Consider the following 17,209-nt stretch of genomic DNA (forward strand, 5'->3'; position numbering starts at 1 on the left):
GTGCTGAGTATGCCACGCTCAGCTCAGTATGCATGCAGCAGGGCCCGCCTACCCGCGTCAGCACTTAGGAGAAGGCCAGGGAAGACATGGAAACTGGGCCCTGGACTTTCCCTGTGCACTAACGTGCATTTTCATTCCTTTTCCAATATTCTCCATGGTTGCCTTATCATGGTACATGAAGAAAGAAAAACTGAGGGCCTAAAGGCTACTAAAGGTTATCACTGGTTGTTTGTTTGTTTGTTTGTTTTGTGGTTGTGATTTTTGTTTAGTTTGGTTTCAATGCTGGGAAAGGAACCCAGAGCCCCCCAACTCCGAAGCAAGCGCTCCACTGCTGGACGCTATGCCCAGTCCCCAGCCCCTTTTCTCCCCCACTAATTTTTTTTTTTTAATTTTTGAGACAAAAGTCTCACTAAGTTGTCCAGGTTGGCCTTGAACTTGCAATCCTCCTGCCTCAGCCTTCAGAGTATCCGGGATTACAAGCTCAAGTCCACCTGACTTGATTATTGACTTGACAATGTCTTCTTTATTTTAAGGCGGGGTCTCATAATGCAGCCCAGGTTGGCCTCAAACGTGCGATTCTCCACTTCAGCTCCCTCTCAGAGCCAGGAATACTGGCATCCACCACCACACCAGCTTTCCCAGTCACCAGAAGAAGCAAGAATCAGAACTTCACGCTGGCGACGGCTGCTGTCACCGCTGCTGCTGGCTCCTCCTAGTCTATCACATCAAGAGAAACTGTCAAAATAACAAATGACATATTTTGAAGTCCAGGATTACCCCTCAGCTAGACTTCCTTGGTATGATAGGCAGTCACCTCTCCCTATAGTGTCTTCTTCATCTCCTGCTTTTCATTTTCTTCCTGTGCCTCTCTCATTAATAAAGGTCTCTGCTCTAAGGAAAGCGCCCTTCTCCCTCTCCGGAAGAATTTAGCAGTATCTGATTACAACCCTCCCGGGAAGCAGGTACTATTACCTGTCAGCAGGGTTTGGGACGAAGCAAATAGCTCCCACTCCTCAGTTGGGCTCCTACCTGGCTCCTAGTCAGATAGAGTGGCAAAAGGAGACAGTCCTTTTGGAGACCTCAAAATCTCATTTTCGTTCCCCTTGCAGAGAAGAGAGTGGCTTTATTGACAGAGACGACTGAAAATTGCTTAAAAATTGCCAATAACCAGTTCGCATTGAGGCAGAGAGACAGTCTGGCTGAAGCAAGCTCCCTGCTCCAGCGTGCAGCCCTGCTGGACCCCCTTCCGCTGCAGCCAGAGTCTATGGCCCATGCAGACCCCGTCTGCAAGGAGCCGCCTGTCATCCTCAAAAGCATCCCCTCCTCCTCCACTCCCTGCCTGCTGCTCTGGTTTCCTGGATCCCCACCACACACCGTCACACATTCGGGGAATTGCTGCCAGAAACTCAGCTCTTAGACTGATTCAGGGACCCAAGGTCACAACCTGGGTTGTAGCTGGACAGGGAAATGGCTCACTTCCCACTGGACTGTGCAACCAAGATAGGCCACTAGGTGTCACTGCCAAGGATGATGATGATGATGATGATGATGATGATGATGATGATGTTGATGATGATACTTCTCCTCCTCTTCCTCTTTCCCCTCCCCCTCCCCTTGCCCCTGCTATTTTTCAATGCTAGGAATAGAACCCAGGGCATTCTCCTGTCCAACTAGGTCATTCTCACCCCTGAATTCCTGTCCTTAGACCAGACCCTTGAGACAACCTCCAGCAACGAATGCTCTAGACTAAATTCCACCTCAGCCTCCATGACACAGTCTCTCCACTTATTATGACTGGGATCATCTGAGAAAGTTCCCTAAACGAATTACATCAAAACAGTAGAACTGAACCGTAAGCCAGACCCACCCACGTGGGCCGGAGCAAGCAACAGGTGTAGCAGTAGGTCCCTTTCTTTTCTCTTCTTCCTGGCCATAGGTGACTGGGAATACATGAAAGGACCGGAGAGATGGCTCAGTGGTTAAGAACACTGGCTGTTTTGCAGAGGACCCAGTTCTGTTCCCAGCACTTACCTGAAGGCTCAGCACCATCTGTAACTCTAATTCCAGGGGATCAGAGACCCTCTTCTGGCCTCTGGAGGCACCAGGCAAGCATGTGGTGCACAGACACACAGCAGGCAAAACACTCAAGACACATACAATCAAAATACCTTTTGTTTTTTGTTTTGTTTTTTTTTTTTCTTAAGAGTTGTGATTTGAATAAGTATAGCCCAGGGAATGGCACTATTAGTAGGTATAGCCTTGTTGGAGGAGGTGTGGCCTTGTTGGAGGAGGTGTGGCCTTGTTGGAGGAAGTGTGTCACTATGGGGGTAGGCTTTGAGACCCTCCTCCTACCTGCTTAAGGGCAGTCTGCTCCCGGGCCCCTTTGGATAAAGATGTAGAGCTCTCAGCTCCTCCAGTGACATGTCTGCCTGGATGCTGCCATGTTTCCTGTCTTGATGATAACGGACTAAACCTCTGAACCTGTAAGCCAGCCCCAATTAAATGTTGTCCTTATAGGAGTTGCCTTGGTCAAGGTATCTGTTCACAGCAGTAAAACCCAAACTGAGACAAAAGTGTAAAGCCAGACAGTCAGGTATGCCCCTGTCATTCCATCCCAGCTCAGGAGAGTGAGGCAGGAGGGTCAAAAGTTCAAGGTTAGCTTGGACACCATGGAGATCATCTTGTCTCAAAAAAACAAAAAACAAACAAAAAACAAACAAAAACAAAAACAAAAAACAAACCACAAGGGGCAAAAGGGTAAGCCTCACACCACTAGAGATTTGTATATGTGTGTATGTGTACCATGTGTATGTGTCTTACTGTGTAAATATTAATGTGACGTACATGTGCCATGGCACAGGTATGGAGGTCAGGGGACAACCTTAGATGTTAGCCACTGCCTTCCACGTCATCTGAGACAGTGTCTCGTCTGGGGCTTCCCTTGTTTCAGTCTCCCATGCTGTCCTAGGAAAGCTGGGAATTGCAGGCACTCACACTAGGTGCCCAATGTTTTATGGGTTCTGGGGATTCAAACTCAGATCCTTGCACTTGCACAGAAGATGCTTAGAACCCACTGAGCCAGTTTCCAGCTCAGTGACTTCAGATGCTAACGCACGGCAGAAGTAACAGGGGTTGGCTGCTCTTACAGACAATGAATGACAGGTGGATAATTTACGACGGTTCTTGAGACCTGAACTATAATTATGAAGTATTTCTAGGTATATATTCAGGATGCAAAGTGTACAGAATCCAGAGCTAATGTTAATTTATTACTGACAGCTAGATATATGATAATATATCATGTCTTTTTATCATGCATTCCTTCTGACTTACATCGAGCAAACTTTTCATTCATTAATAAAGTCAAGACTTGCCATTACTCTTAATGATGGAGTTCTATTTTGAACCCACAGGACCTCCTGTAATTAAACTCTGAACCTCCACAGACTAAGACATCTGAAGCTTAGAAAGAGGATAAATTGAACTTCTGGTTTTACAAGAGAGGTGAAAAATGTCAGAAAGATGGAGCCTACCTGCTCGGTGCCCTCGAAGAGAAAGGGCAAAGTCAGAGGCGATGCCAACTGCACTGTGCCCTTTTCCCTCCCAGCCCTACTGTCAACTCTCCGCCCCCTCCCCCTTCCTCTGTCTCTCTGTTCTTTGTTTCCAGAGTGGGGGTTGCACACAGCAGGCAAGGGCTCTGTGCCACAGTTAGAATCTCAGCCCCTCCTTCACTTAAGAAAGCCAACTTCTCAACCTCATTGTAATCCTCCTGCCTCTACCTCCTGACTGAGATTATAGCAATACTTTTTAAAAAAAATTTTTTTAAAGAGTTATTTATTTTTACTTTAAATTTTTGAATTTTACCTGCATGTGTGTAAGAGTACCTCATGCATGCCGGGTGCTCTCAGAGGCTAAAGAAAGCACCAGATCCCCAGAACTAGACTTCTAGGCAATTGCAAACCTCTGTGTGGGTACTGGGAATCTACCCTAGGTCTTCTAGATTAGCAGCCTGTGCTCTATTGACATCTCTTCAGGCCCAATCTTTCATTTTCTGAGACAATATACCTTTTTTTTAAGACCACAAAACAAAAGGTATATTACTACCATCCAGTGTAGTGGCAAATGTCTGTAATCACGGCGCTTGGGAGGCTGAAGCAGGAAGATGTGGGGCTCCAGGCCAGGGACAATCTGACTCAAAAAGATAAAAGAATCAAGAATCTTTTTTGGTTTTTTATACAGGTCATTTACCTCATTCAAGTCCCTGCTCTATTCAAAAGACTTTCATGATTAACCCCTCCACAAGAAAGCTAATCTAATCTTATTTTACCAAAGACAAATTGTCTTCAGAGGTATCATAGCTTGAAAGACTATCATTTATTTATTGCATGGGTGTGTGTGTGTGTGTGTGTAGAGGTTAGAGAACAACTTTCCGGAATGAGTTAGTTCTATCTCCTTGCACTGTGTAGTCCATCCAGGTCTTCAGGCTTGGCATGAGCACCTCTGAGGAATCTTGCTCTCTTAGAAATAAGACTTCCTCAGCTTCCAGCTCTGGTGGCCCTCTCAGTTTCCCACCAGTTACCAACTTGAAACAAGTGCTGGGTAGCACTTGTTGTGTTACCCAGGTTTAAGCACTGGGCTGGTTTAAGTTGTATCAGACTCCATGGTCACTTAGCTGATACAAGCCCAGGATACTGGCAGAAGTGAAACCTTTAACCTTAGCAACTAATTAAGGCCCCCACAGTAGAATAATGAGGTATGTGGAGACAGGGACTTGGTTATCAGGGTCATTCTCATCTGAGAACAGAATCAGATCCCGTTGAACAGGGGTTAGATAATTGCATAAGTAAGTGTCCTATCTGGAACATGAAATCTTGCTGCGGCTGCTTAATTAAGTCATGATAAAAACATTCTGTGGCTGGTGCTAGTTGCTAAGAGTCTATTGGGGAACCCACAAGTTCAGTGGGACAATGCCTGGGTTTTTGCAATCCTTCCACTTTAAAAAAACCGTTTACTACAACCTTTCTGGAAACCAATTTTTTTTTTAAAAGAAAAAGTCATATTAAGCAAAACTAGTGGTGCAGGCCTTTAACGTCAGTACATAGGAGACAGAGATGGGAAATGGGAGATAGAGACAGAAAAATGGGAGATTCAAGTTAACCCTGGGCTACAGAAGTGAGTTCGAGGCTAGTCTGGGTAACTCTGTGAGAGCCTATCTCAAAATTAAAAGAGAAAAGGGACCCGGGGATGTAACTCAGTGGCAGAGCGCTTGGCTAGGAGACATGAAGTCCTGGATTCCAGCCACAGCACTACAAAAGTATGTGTGTATGTGCACGTGTGTGCAAGTGCATGTATGAATTCGGATATATACATAAGTGCATGAATGTGTATGTATATGTACAAAAGTGTGCATACACATACATACATACACACACACACACAGACACACGCGCGCATATGTAGTTGCCAAAGTTTTGTGTCACAGGCTTCTTGAAGTTGTCTGCAATTTTCAACCAGATCCTGCATTTCATACCTTTGTACTAGTTTTGGTCCTGTGATTAAACACTGACCAACCTCCAAACCAGCTTGGAGAGAAATGGGTTTACTTGGCTTACAGGTTATTGCATCATCATCAGGGAAGCAAGGGCAATAACTAAACCAGAGGCCATGGAGGAGGGCTGCTTTCTGGCTTGTTACCCATGCGTGGTTCAGCCTGCTTCCTTATACAACGGAGGGAGGGAAGGGAGACACTGTCGGATTTGATCCTGGTTCCTCCTCTCATGCTGTCCTATCTGGGGCTGACCCTAATGTCTTCCTCCTTCTAGCCTTCCATGCTAACCCCTCCTTCCCCCTCTAACGTGTTACTGAAAAGAATCCCTCAGCGCTGTTATTTTCATTTCTTCACTATTTGGCCCAAATGGTGAAGGAGTCTGTGAGCCCTTAGACAGAATTCTAACTCTGCTGGTTTTCCAAACCCAAAGGCGGGTGACCTCTTTTCAAAGAGTTGCTTTTATTTTTATTTATGGGGGAGGGGGCGGGTATGTGAAAGTGAGTGCAGATGCTCATGGAATCCAGAGGCCCCAGATCCCGCCTGGAGTTGGAGATATGGGTGAATGTGAGTGTTAAGGCTGGACCACCGCCCCCCCTGCTTACCCCTGCTGCAAGCTGGGAAACCCCATTTGCCCTCCTTCCTCGCAACCCCGCCCACACTGAAAAACTCCTAACAAAGGAAGGGTTTCAAGTGTTCCTCCCCTGATGCTGCCAGCCACCCCGCCTAAGTGCTCAGCTCTTGACCATACTTGGGCATAAACCCTGCTTACTGCTGACACATCGTCATCACCCTTCACCTACAGTCTATAAAACTTCCCCACCCTAGCCTGGATGCACGATTTGCCCGGCCCCATTCCTTGCAACCAGTGAACCCACCTGGGAGTGGCATCTAACAAACCTGGCGTTATTTACCTCTAGTCTGCTAATCTGGCCTATGTCTGCGTCACCAAGGGAGAGAAGAAGCCCAACAATGAGTTGAGTGGGTGTGAGCTACCTGTCGCATGTGCCAATACGTATTTTGCAGAATCCACTCTTAACCATTCAGCCATCTCTGTAACCCCCAGGTGGTAAATTTTTATCCAGAGATACAGCAAATAAAATGGCGGCTGTACCTAAACACTAGTACACACCATTATTCTTTTGTATGTATTTTGACGCCCTAAACTGCTTGAAATGGGTTCGAAATATATCAGGAAACACCGAAAAGGTATCTCACCTAACAAGGCCAGTCTGGTGCTATCACTAAAATCCTCAACTTCCTCCCTCTGGCCACGCCCACCCATTGAATCTAGATCCTCACACTTGGCTATGTCGTTCCTGCTAGCCCCTCACTGCCGGTTCATTCTTGGGTTGAAAGCTGGATTAGCACAGGACCCAACGGGGCTTTTTACAGCAGAGCAGATACTTCACGAAACAGATCCAAATGACAAACATGACGGCTCACTCGGAGTTGCTACGTCAAGCTCACCAAGTTAGACCTTACAACCCGCGAAAAACCTTCCAAGGACCTCAAGAAGCTTCAGCTGGTAAAAGAGCTTTCTTCCATCAAAGCTGCAACCTGAGCTCAACCCTTGGGACCTACCTGGAAGAAGAAGTGAAGCAACTCCAGAAGATTGTCCTCTGGCTTCTACACAGGCTGTGACACACTCAGGCTATGGCATACTCACACACGAATAAAGAAATGCAATTTCTTTTTTTTTTTTAATTTGAGACTTAAAAGAAAAAGAAAGAAAGTATTTTTGACCCAGAGCCAGCACTGCCTCTCATCAGACATATGGTTAGGACCTCTACATTTTACCACATACAATGCCTTAAAAAAATAATAGCTCCAATTCAAAGAGCCTAGTATGGTGGGGACACATCTACTCTCCCAAGCTACTCTGGAGAGCCAAGGCAGGAGGTTCACAACTTCAGGGTCAGCCTGGACTAACTACAACTACCTAAGGAATTAGAAGCCAGAATGAGCTGCTTCAGAAAATTTTAAAAAAGGAATCCAGCTAGATTCGCAAGCACAAGGATGAAAAGAACGATGGGGTAAATGTGGAGATGAAGAATGCCCCAGCAGGTGGAGGCCATAGTGGATATTAACTGAGCTGTAGACCTACACCAGCTCTAGCAGGACCTGTACGCCACAGCATCTGCCCAGAGCCATAAGGCCTTGTCTGCCAGAGGGCGTGGCCTGAGGTGGCTCCACCCCGTCACGGCCCCGCCCCCGCCGCGCGCCTCCAGGCTCACCTGACCGGCTCGCCGCTCACGTGATCCGTCTCGGCGCCGCCATCTTGGAGCCACGGCCGAGGAGGGGGCCAAAAAAGGGAAAGAGAGGGAAAAGAGTCGGGAGCGAGGTGGACGAGGGCGAGGGTACGGCGGGGTCCCTGCCGGCCAAAGGAGGCTCGCAGAAGCAGCAGCCCGCCGCCCGACCGCAGGTACCGGGTCCCGGGCCGCCCCTCCGCTTGAGCGCCGCCGGCCATGTGCGGCCTCGCCGGTGACGCCCGCTTCCTTCTCGCCGGTGACGCCCGCGGCACTGCCACGCACCCGAACTCCAGGGCCCTGTGTGTACTGTCGTCCCTCTGCCGGGCCTGTGGAGACCCCGGGCCCGCCGTGCCGCTGGGGGTGGGGGGCCCGCCGCTCCTCAGGCCCCGCTGAGGCGGCTTTGCCTTCTGGAGACGTGAAAGCGCTTAGGCCAGCCAGGATGGAGCTTAAGTTTCTTTAATCCCCTGTCCTTTAAGCACTGCGTGGTGTAGGAAATGCCAGCGCAAAAAGAAAAAATAGCAATCCTAGCCTCCCACACTTATACATCCTCTGGGATGACTGATCTTTCCGGAGATCGCTGGGACCTTTGGTGAAAGAAAGTGCCCACCTTTCCAGACCTGGGGCATCCCGATCGTTTGTTTGGAGTCCGAGGCCTGAGTGATTGATTAATTAGGTCCAGGCAGCCACCCCACCCAAGGTTGCCGACCGTGGACTGGAATTTGCTATCAGTCTGCATTTATCACCTTTTCAGTCTGTCTGAGTTTGTACTTTCTACTGTACTGGTCCGATTCCGTGTATGGATTGCTATATTGATTAAAAAGTGAAAGTTTGACCGTTCATTTCTTTACCATGCTAACTCGTTGTAAACCCGGAGAATGCCCTAGCGATGTACTAATTTTACTTAACTATAATTGCTAAGTTACTTTCTAAGGGAACCAAATAAGCCTACTTTACTACTTTAAAGCAAGAATAGGAAAACAGTAGCAAAAAAAAAAAAAAGAGGGCCAGGGCAGGAAACTGCTTGGGAGAATATATAGGTCAAGCCACGTCGCCACATCTATTCATGGTACTATTCTGCCCTCTGTGTTTGACTAATTTACATAATCACCCCTTAGGCTGTAATTTCGGTTAAAGTTAGAATAGCAGTATGTCATTTATTATTCCATATTGGTTAGAAAATTATGTCAGTAAAACCAGTGGTTAGCTGAGTGAATTACTTACAAGGAGGGAAAGGCATAAAATATACAATTGTTAGAAGTTTTCCAGACTGATTTGTTTTAGCTTCTGCAAAATCCTCTACTTGTTAAGTAAATTATGTAAATTCGCCTCACACAATTACATTGCATGAACAGCCTTCAGAAATTTCAACGTTAAGTATTGGAAGTTTCTTCACCACCAAAATAAGTTATTGTTGTGTTTCACCCACCGAGGAAGAGACATGTTTGATGATGTTTACTTTCCTTCTTGGCCACAGCTGGATTGTGAATATCGATCCAGGAGACTATCAATTTCAGAAATTGATTGGAAAGACACTGGCTCTGTCACTAACAACCATGTAACCTTGGGTAAGTCATTTAACACCTCACTGAGAGGCCTTATTTATAAACTGACGCCACTGTGACTGGACCCACAGAACTCTGAGCAAACGAAGCTCTTTGCTGCTGCCTGGCATATGGTCCTGTGACTCAACTGGGTTCACCTTGCAGAGGGAAAGGGAAATCGTATGGTAGCGAAAGCATGGCTTGAGTTCGTACGCCAAGCACTGCCTCACATTTGTGAGCCTGGAGGTGATACTTGACACTTTATGTCCAAAGAAGGGATTATAGGAATATTACAGGCGATGGATGCAGGCCCGATTTTGGGTTTGCAGCTCCAGGACAAGTCGTCTTCAGCGCTACACTTGGTATGAATGTTTCATAAATTACAACGAAACTGAACACTACTTGATGTTAGTTACAGCTGTGTTTTAATTGGAGCTGCCAAGTCAATATATTGTCTCAGGCTAGGTGCCAGGTAAGAAACTCTGTACTATGAAACCCATTTGCTTCTGTATTTATACTTTAGTTTTTCTCTTAGTCACTACTATTACATTGAGTTGAGAAGATTTTAACTAAATTATAACTGACCTTTGTGAGGTCTATAGTAAAAGTAGCTTTAGGTTACTTTTAATAGGCAGTTTGTAATTCCGTCTCTAAAAGTTTATCCAGCTTTACCCTCACATTGTACATCAGAAGATCTAAAACAAATCGTAACTTACCTAGATCATTCAGCTAAGGACACTTCAGAAGACAGAGGGACCCTACCTTCTTTTGGCTGAAACAGCTGTCTCAGATATATTAAATTTTTGAGATTCTATAAGAGTGTGAAATTTGTTGGCCATCACTTGTGTTGTTTTGGGTGTGGGGTTTTTGTTTATTTACTTAGTTGGGAAAAAAATGAAATCCATAGTCTGAAAGAGGATGTTCTTTATATGGTCTTGTTCTCTCTCTACAAATACCCAGAAAATTACAGCCTTTTCTTCAAGTCCACATGACTCATTTCGCTCAGTTCTCCATGTAACCACACTGCTATAACTATAAGGAACTAATTACATACACAAATATACCAAATAGCAAAATACAAGAAAATAAAGACAACTGAATTTGTTCACTTTTCTTGGGAAAGACATTAATTACAAGCTTTTTCCTTGAACTACTGTTGTCTGAGAGACTCAGTGGGAAAGACTGTAGAACATTGCTGGTTCAGGAGAGTAGCTAATTCACGAGTTCTGACTGGATCTTCTGATCTAGTGATTACAAAGAAGATATCTCCCACTTGACTAAAGTTTCTAGGCTTGTGTCCTGATGAACCTTCCAGTGCATTGGTTTTTATCTGTTACCACCTTAGGGAGTCTGCTTCTTCCTATTGTAAGATGTTCATGTTAGAGTAGGCTTTCTTATTTCTCAGCCTTTCTTGTCACTCTTAACCTTGCATTTACAGTAGGGAAGCAAATAGCTCTCAAATCAGAATAACTCAAGAAGGTTATATTTACAAAGATATTATTACCAGGGTATTGGCCTTCTATACTCAGGCCACGGAGTGATGGAGTTTAGTGGAAGAAGCAGCATCAGGAGAAGGGAAGTGCCAAAGCCAGAAATAGATTTGTAGAGAGCAGCCATCCAGGATGAACTGACCTGTTAAGCAACCAATCCAGGGTGTCCTAGAAGCGGGAACCAGGACATTGACTGTCCTGTTCTTTTTCATCTGTCTTCCTCTCCATTTGCAGTCCTGCCAGAGGACCAGGAAGCTGAGTCCCACAGAGGAGGCCACAAGGGGCCCAGAGAGCACAAATGGTGATGTCAGCCACGCCCCTAGATGCTGGGACTGAGGTGGAAATTTCGGGTTTCTTTAACAATTCTGTTATGTCAAGTGATATTTTTCTAGAAGTTGTTTTATGAGAGGGCATGTGATATTGAAAACAGACACTTGAGAGGGCTCATGATGTTTAGAAAGAATATAAACAGAACCCCACAAACACTGAGTTCTGCTCTTGCATTGCAATGCCATGGAGTACTTTGCTGGTGTTTACTGGCCTTCGCCGGTCTTCACTTTGTAGAGTAAAATACACCAAAGAACTTCTCATGCTATTCCGGCTGATTCTGGCCACTTCTGCTAACTGGTGCTTATTCAGCTGAGCCTTGCTGTTTCTGCTGGATTGTGCCACTGCTGCTGATTCATGTTTGGTGTTTGCTTTTTAACTGGACTGTTGGTATCGTAACAATGAAGATTGGAATCACCACAAGGAACTGCTTCTAAACAGGTCCACAATTCTCTTTTCCTATTAACCTTCTTTATCCCCTACCTCTGGTCAGTAGGTTTTGAAAAATCTAAGTCTACAGGGGCCAGTGGATATACTGCCTCTTCAAGAATACTTGTGTCTGCTATCTGCGTAGAGGAGCCTTCTCTCAGGACTTGGCCATATATACTTAGCCTTCATGTTACCACAGTGTTAGAAAGCCAACATTTAGCCTTCTCCAGCTTCTCCATGTGCTTATCTTTGTCCACCTGTGAGTAACTATGTCAGTGTAAAAGTGTCTGGCCTACCTACTTGCTTTGTGCCTCGCACATGGTGATGTCGAGGGTGAGTGAAGTTTGCTTGTTTGTTTGTTTTTATTATGAAAATCTTTAGGCATTTGTACAAGTAGAAGAGTATAATGACAGGTCATCGTGCTACCTTCATTGACAGAATTAGTCCTCCCCCTATCACCTTCTTCTGCAGTCCCACCCTACTTCTCTCCTCCCCTCGTCATTTCTTTGTGTTTACATCAGTCTCTTAAGTCCAAGAATGGTATTCAGACTATCACGATCTGTGGTGTGATCTGAGTCACTAGTACTGTATGCTGACTCTTTTTCATCTCTAGTTCAAATGAATTTTAGCTCACTTGACATATATAAAGTATATATAAATATCTACAATGTGTACACATAGGCTGCATGAATGTCATAAGGGAAAAAATGGAATTAAAGAGTTAGTTGGTTTTAGTGACCACCTCCCCTGTGTGCTTTACTATGGCTGTGTGTGACCTTTTATTTAACAGACTCCTTTTAATGAGTTCTTGCTTGCTTGTTGGTTTTGCCTGCAAGCCTAAACTAGTTTTTTCAGGTGTTTCTTGATGTGTTTTATGTTGTCATATCGGTTTGATAGCTGCCTTACTGTACTTATCCCCAAATGTATGCAGCCTCTAAAATGAGATACTTACATAAACGTTCTAGGGAAATTGGAGCATCTGCTGCAAGCTGCCATTAGCTCTTAATGCCTGAGCACACGCAGCTTCGAAAGTGAGTGTTCTTTTGTATTAGCCGTTTTCTTGAGCTAAGATGAACTCCTCCTCTTGACTTCACTTTCCTTTTAAGAGGCACACTGAACTATCCATGGGGAACAATTTGCACTGTTCTGTCTTCCTCCTATTGGATCATTAAGTAGAAGAGAAGAAGCAGGAGTCACCTTTGTAACACTAGGTGTGAAGTCTGTTGAACAAACATTAAATGTTCACCAAGTTATCAGTTACCCTGTGTGGCTTCCACCCACTGGAAGGGAGACCTTGTATTTACAGTAGTAGATTGTATCTGGCCAAGAAACTGACACTGTGTGTGAATTTTGTTACTATTATTATGTAACTAATATATTCTTAACAGTTGAACTGAATGACAACAAAAATCCTTCAGTTATGACCCCTCAGGGAAATCAGCAGTCTCATGAAGAGCCACAGCTCCCCTTGCCCAAAAACCATTGGGTTCTTGTTTTGTTTGAAGTGTGTCTGTGCATCTAGTTGCATGAGTCTTCTTTTCTGCTAAAGAGTCACTGTTTCTGCTAAAGGAGCTCACTAGCCAATCCCCAGGGTCCACCTGGCTCCCTAACTCGGTCCCCAGTGCTGGGATTACAGGGGTGTGCTACCATGCCTAGTGCAGTTTTTACATGAGTTCTAGAATCCAGACTTGGGCCCTCATACATGCAACAAGCACTTTACCCATGGAACCATCTCCCTAGCCCCTAAAACTGGAGTCTTAAGACAGTGAGATGTGTTGTAAGAAGCCACAAAAAGGTTTTTTTGGTTGTTGTTTTCCCCTGAAGAACCACATTGTCCTTTATCATTCGCTTTGGTAGCAACTCAAAGTTTGGTGTCTAAATCTAAAAAGACTTGTTCTTTCTGAAGGACAACAGAAAGACACAATGTTCTTAGAGAGATTCTTAGAGCCGGGGTGGCCATGTTATTGTGGTTCTGGAATATTCCATTTCATGGGGTGGTTGTTACAGGCTACCCCTGGGAGAAGAAAAAGCTGATGTTAGCTAAGAATAAAACACGTGCGTTTTATCTGACATGGACCTAGATAAAGACAACTCATGACAGAGAAAGTGGGACATAGGACAAAAAGGCAATAGCGTGGTCGAGACAGGAAGGGGCGAGCCTAGGTGCAGGTGAGGCGTTCATTCCCCAGGAGCCTGCCTGATGCCTGAGGTGTGCTGCAGGCTGGGAGCTAAAGCCACATGCAGGATTCAGTCATGTGGAGAGAAGAGTAAAGCCAGTTACTGGAGTTTAAGAATGATGCCTAGTTTTTGGTTTGTAGCTTGTGGTGCCGAAAATCTTGTTGGCATTTATTGAATGTTGTGAGTAAGGTTCCAGAATGTACCTAAAATGTGGAAAAACAAAACTTGTCGCTGGAAAAGAGCCTAAACTTAAAAATTCAGTCCAAGTCAACAAATCTCATTTTAAGTCAAAGGAAATGTCTGAAGAGAAAGGACTGCCAGGAAGTATAAAGGAGATTCAAAGGCCCACAGAGGGAGAGGATGTTGCTCTTAAACACTGTGTACCTTGCTGCATTATTATGTGTGCCTACAATAAACCCTTCCCGACCTCTGCCTGGCACTGAACCACAACCAGAATGACAGCATTTTCTTCTCTAACCCCATTCCCTGCCCAGGAGAGAAACGAGTATGGGAATGAGGAACATTTGACCACTGATGCGACCTCTAGAAAGCCACAGCATGGTTTGTGGTTTCTCTGGTGGACCATTAAACCAAAGGAAAGAAAGGAGGAAGTAGACCATTGCTCTTATTTAGTTTCATTTGCAAAGTACTTCCCAAAAATTCAGTATTCTTTATAGTAGGATGTGAATATATTTTCAGAATTTCAAAAATTTGAGCAGAGAAGTGTGATTTTTTGTTATCTACAGTTAAAATTTGGCATAAGAAATAGTCTATCCAGAGTTGTATGAAATCATGTTGGCTTCACAGACTGATGCTTTCCAGTAGCTTGAGGTGACTCCACAGGCCCCGAGGATGGCTGTTTCTTTAAACAAAGAATCATGTCTCTTTAGTTCTAGAATCTCAAGGGATTCTTTAAACAGAGATTCTAGAATCTCAAGGGTTTCTTTAAACAAAGATTCTAGAATCTCAAGGGTTTCTTTAAATAAAGAATCAGGTCTCTTTAGTTCTAGAATTGCAAGGGATTCAAGGGACTTTAGTTCTAAAATCTCAAGGAAATAGGGTGGGGATGCAGGATAAGGTGTTAAAGTCGTACCCAAAGAACAAGGTCTACTTCATCTGTCTCTAGGAGATTGCATTTCAAAATGGAATTCTGAGCTGTTTAAGTCTGTGTTGGGGACAGTTGGATGCATTGATAGGAACCTCCCAACTTAGAAGATATTTAAATATTTCAGTCAGACACCAGAGTTGACATTGGTTTTCTATATTACTTTCCTGTGTTTCTCCCATAACCCATGCTCTCGGCTGTGCATTGTCTCTAGATATGGAAGAAAGCAGCAGCATTGCCATGCTGGTGCAAGAGATTGGAGAACAGGAGGCTGTGTTAACTGCTGAAGGAGTCCTCAGCCCTTCCTTAGAAGCTGACCAGCAAAGAAAAGCTAAAATAGATCCATTGGTCCACGTCATCCAGAAGTTAAGCAAGATAGTGGGGCATGAAAAGCCACCAAAATGTCTTCTGATTGGGAAAAAGCGCCCACGTCCAAGTGAGACAGCAATCTCTCTTGAAAAGCTAGAGAACTGTGAGATTCCAGCTAAAGCCACTGAGTCCCCTGCTGCTGGGGTTAGGAAAGCCGAGATGTCACAGGCAAGTTCCACTCTTGCTTCAAATGATGGGAAGGCTATGTCCTACCAGTGTAGCCTCTGTAAGTTCCTGTCGCCATCCTTCTCTGTGCTGAAAGAACATGTCAAGCAGCACGGGCAGCAGCATGACGTGATGCTCATGTGCTCAGAGTGCCATGCCACCTCCAGGAGCCAGCAGGAGCTGGAAGCACACGTGGTGAGTGAGCACGAGGACAGTGCCCGTGGCCATGCCCGGGCCAGCCCCTCCAGTCAGGGAGCCACAGAAAGGAAGAGTGAGACCATGGTAGACATCCCAGTGAGCGTGGGCAGTCCAAAGACCCATGCTGTCCAGAGTGTAGCCGCAACAGAGACTGGGCGGAGGAAGTGGTACGCCTATGAACAGTATGGCATGTACCGGTGCTTATTCTGCAGCTACACCTGCGGCCAGCAGCGGATGTTAAAGACACATGCTTGGAAACATGCAGGGGAAGTTAACTGCTCCTACCCAATCTTTGAAAATGAAAATGAGCCCCTGGGCCTTCTGGCTTCTTCTGTGTCTGCTGCACCTGGTGGGGTTGATGCAGTTGTCATTGCTATTGGGGACAGCGAACTGAGCATCCACAATGGGCCGTCTGTACAAGTACAGATTTGCAGCTCTGAGCCACCGTCGTCATCTCCTTTAGAACAAAGCACAGAGGAGGGAGTACACCTAAGCCAGGCAGTTACCCTGGACTCTAACGAGGAAGAAATGCTGGAGGTGATGTCTGATTCCGAGGAGACTCTGTTTGCTGATAGCTTGCTCTCCTCAGCACAAAAAATCATTAGCAGTAGCCCAAACAAAAAAGGTCACGTGAATGTCATTGTGGAACGTTTGCCAAGTGCTGAAGAAACACTCCCGCCAAAACATTTCCTCATGAATGCTGAAATGGAAGAGGGGAAGAGCCTGGGGCCCCCCGAAGCCCAGACTGGGTGTGGAGGAGCAGGAAATATGTACCATGCTGATAAATGTACTGTTGATATAGGAGGGTTGCTCATCGGCTGGAGCAGTGCAGAGAAGAAAGACAGTGAGCTAAGTAAAGGCCTGGCTCCTGATGAGAATGCCCCACCAGGACGGAGAAGGACGAATTCCGAGTCTCTCAGGCTGCACTCCTTAGCTGCAGAAGCCCTTGTCACCATGCCAATAAGAGCTGCTGAACTAACAAGAGCCAGCCTTGGGCACTATGGGGACATAGACCTTTTAGATCCAGACACTGGACAAAGGCAGGTCAGTGGTCCATTGGCAACATACTCAAAAAAAATCATGTCTCCTCTTAAGAATTCTGCAGATGGAGTAACAAGTTTTAACCAAAGCAATTCCACTGTGGTAGCTCTCCCAGAGGGAAGGCAGGAATTGTCAGATGGGCAAGTTAAGACAGGCATCAGTATGTCCCTTCTTACCGTAATAGAAAAACTGAGAGAAAGGACAGACCAGAATGCATCAGATGATGACATTTTGAAAGAGTTGCAGGACAATGCCCAGTGTCAGCCCAACAGCGATGGGAGTTTGTTGGGGTCCAACGTGGTGGAGTACATCCCAGATGCCGAGCGGCCCTACAGATGCCGCCTGTGCAACTACTCGAGTGGCAACAGGGGCTACATCAAGCAGCACCTGCGTGTCCATCGGCAGAGGCAGCCTTACCAGTGTCCTATCTGTGAGCACATAGCTGAGAACAGCAAAGACTTGGAAAGCCACATGATCAACCACTGTAAAACCAGAATACACCAGTGTAAGCAGTGCAAAGAATCTTTCCATTACAAGGTGAGCGGCGGTCTCAAGGGTTGGCAGGGACT

The 17,209-nt window shown here is 45.6% G+C and overlaps 1 protein-coding gene across 3 annotated transcripts in view; it reads left to right on the forward strand.

The window, feature by feature from the left end:
- Window positions 1-7,811: 7,811 nt before the first annotated feature.
- Window positions 7,812-17,209, forward strand: part of Znf507 (zinc finger protein 507) — a 29,645-nt gene continuing 20,247 nt past the window's right edge. The window contains exons 1-4 of one of the 3 annotated variants that reach the window (XM_052165356.1): window positions 7,812-7,970; window positions 9,272-9,362; window positions 11,063-11,165; window positions 15,082-17,177. In XM_052165356.1, the coding sequence (XP_052021316.1) occupies window positions 15,084-17,177 (2,094 nt within the window). In that variant the 5' untranslated portion in view covers window positions 7,812-7,970; window positions 9,272-9,362; window positions 11,063-11,165; window positions 15,082-15,083. The remainder of the gene's footprint in view (window positions 7,971-9,271; window positions 9,363-11,062; window positions 11,166-15,081; window positions 17,178-17,209) is intronic. The other 2 variants (XM_052165349.1, XM_052165364.1) reach the window with 2 other exon arrangements.

Source organism: Apodemus sylvaticus, chromosome 1 (genome assembly GCF_947179515.1).
Source record: "Apodemus sylvaticus chromosome 1, mApoSyl1.1, whole genome shotgun sequence".
NCBI classification, from domain to species: Eukaryota; Metazoa; Chordata; class Mammalia; order Rodentia; family Muridae; genus Apodemus; species Apodemus sylvaticus.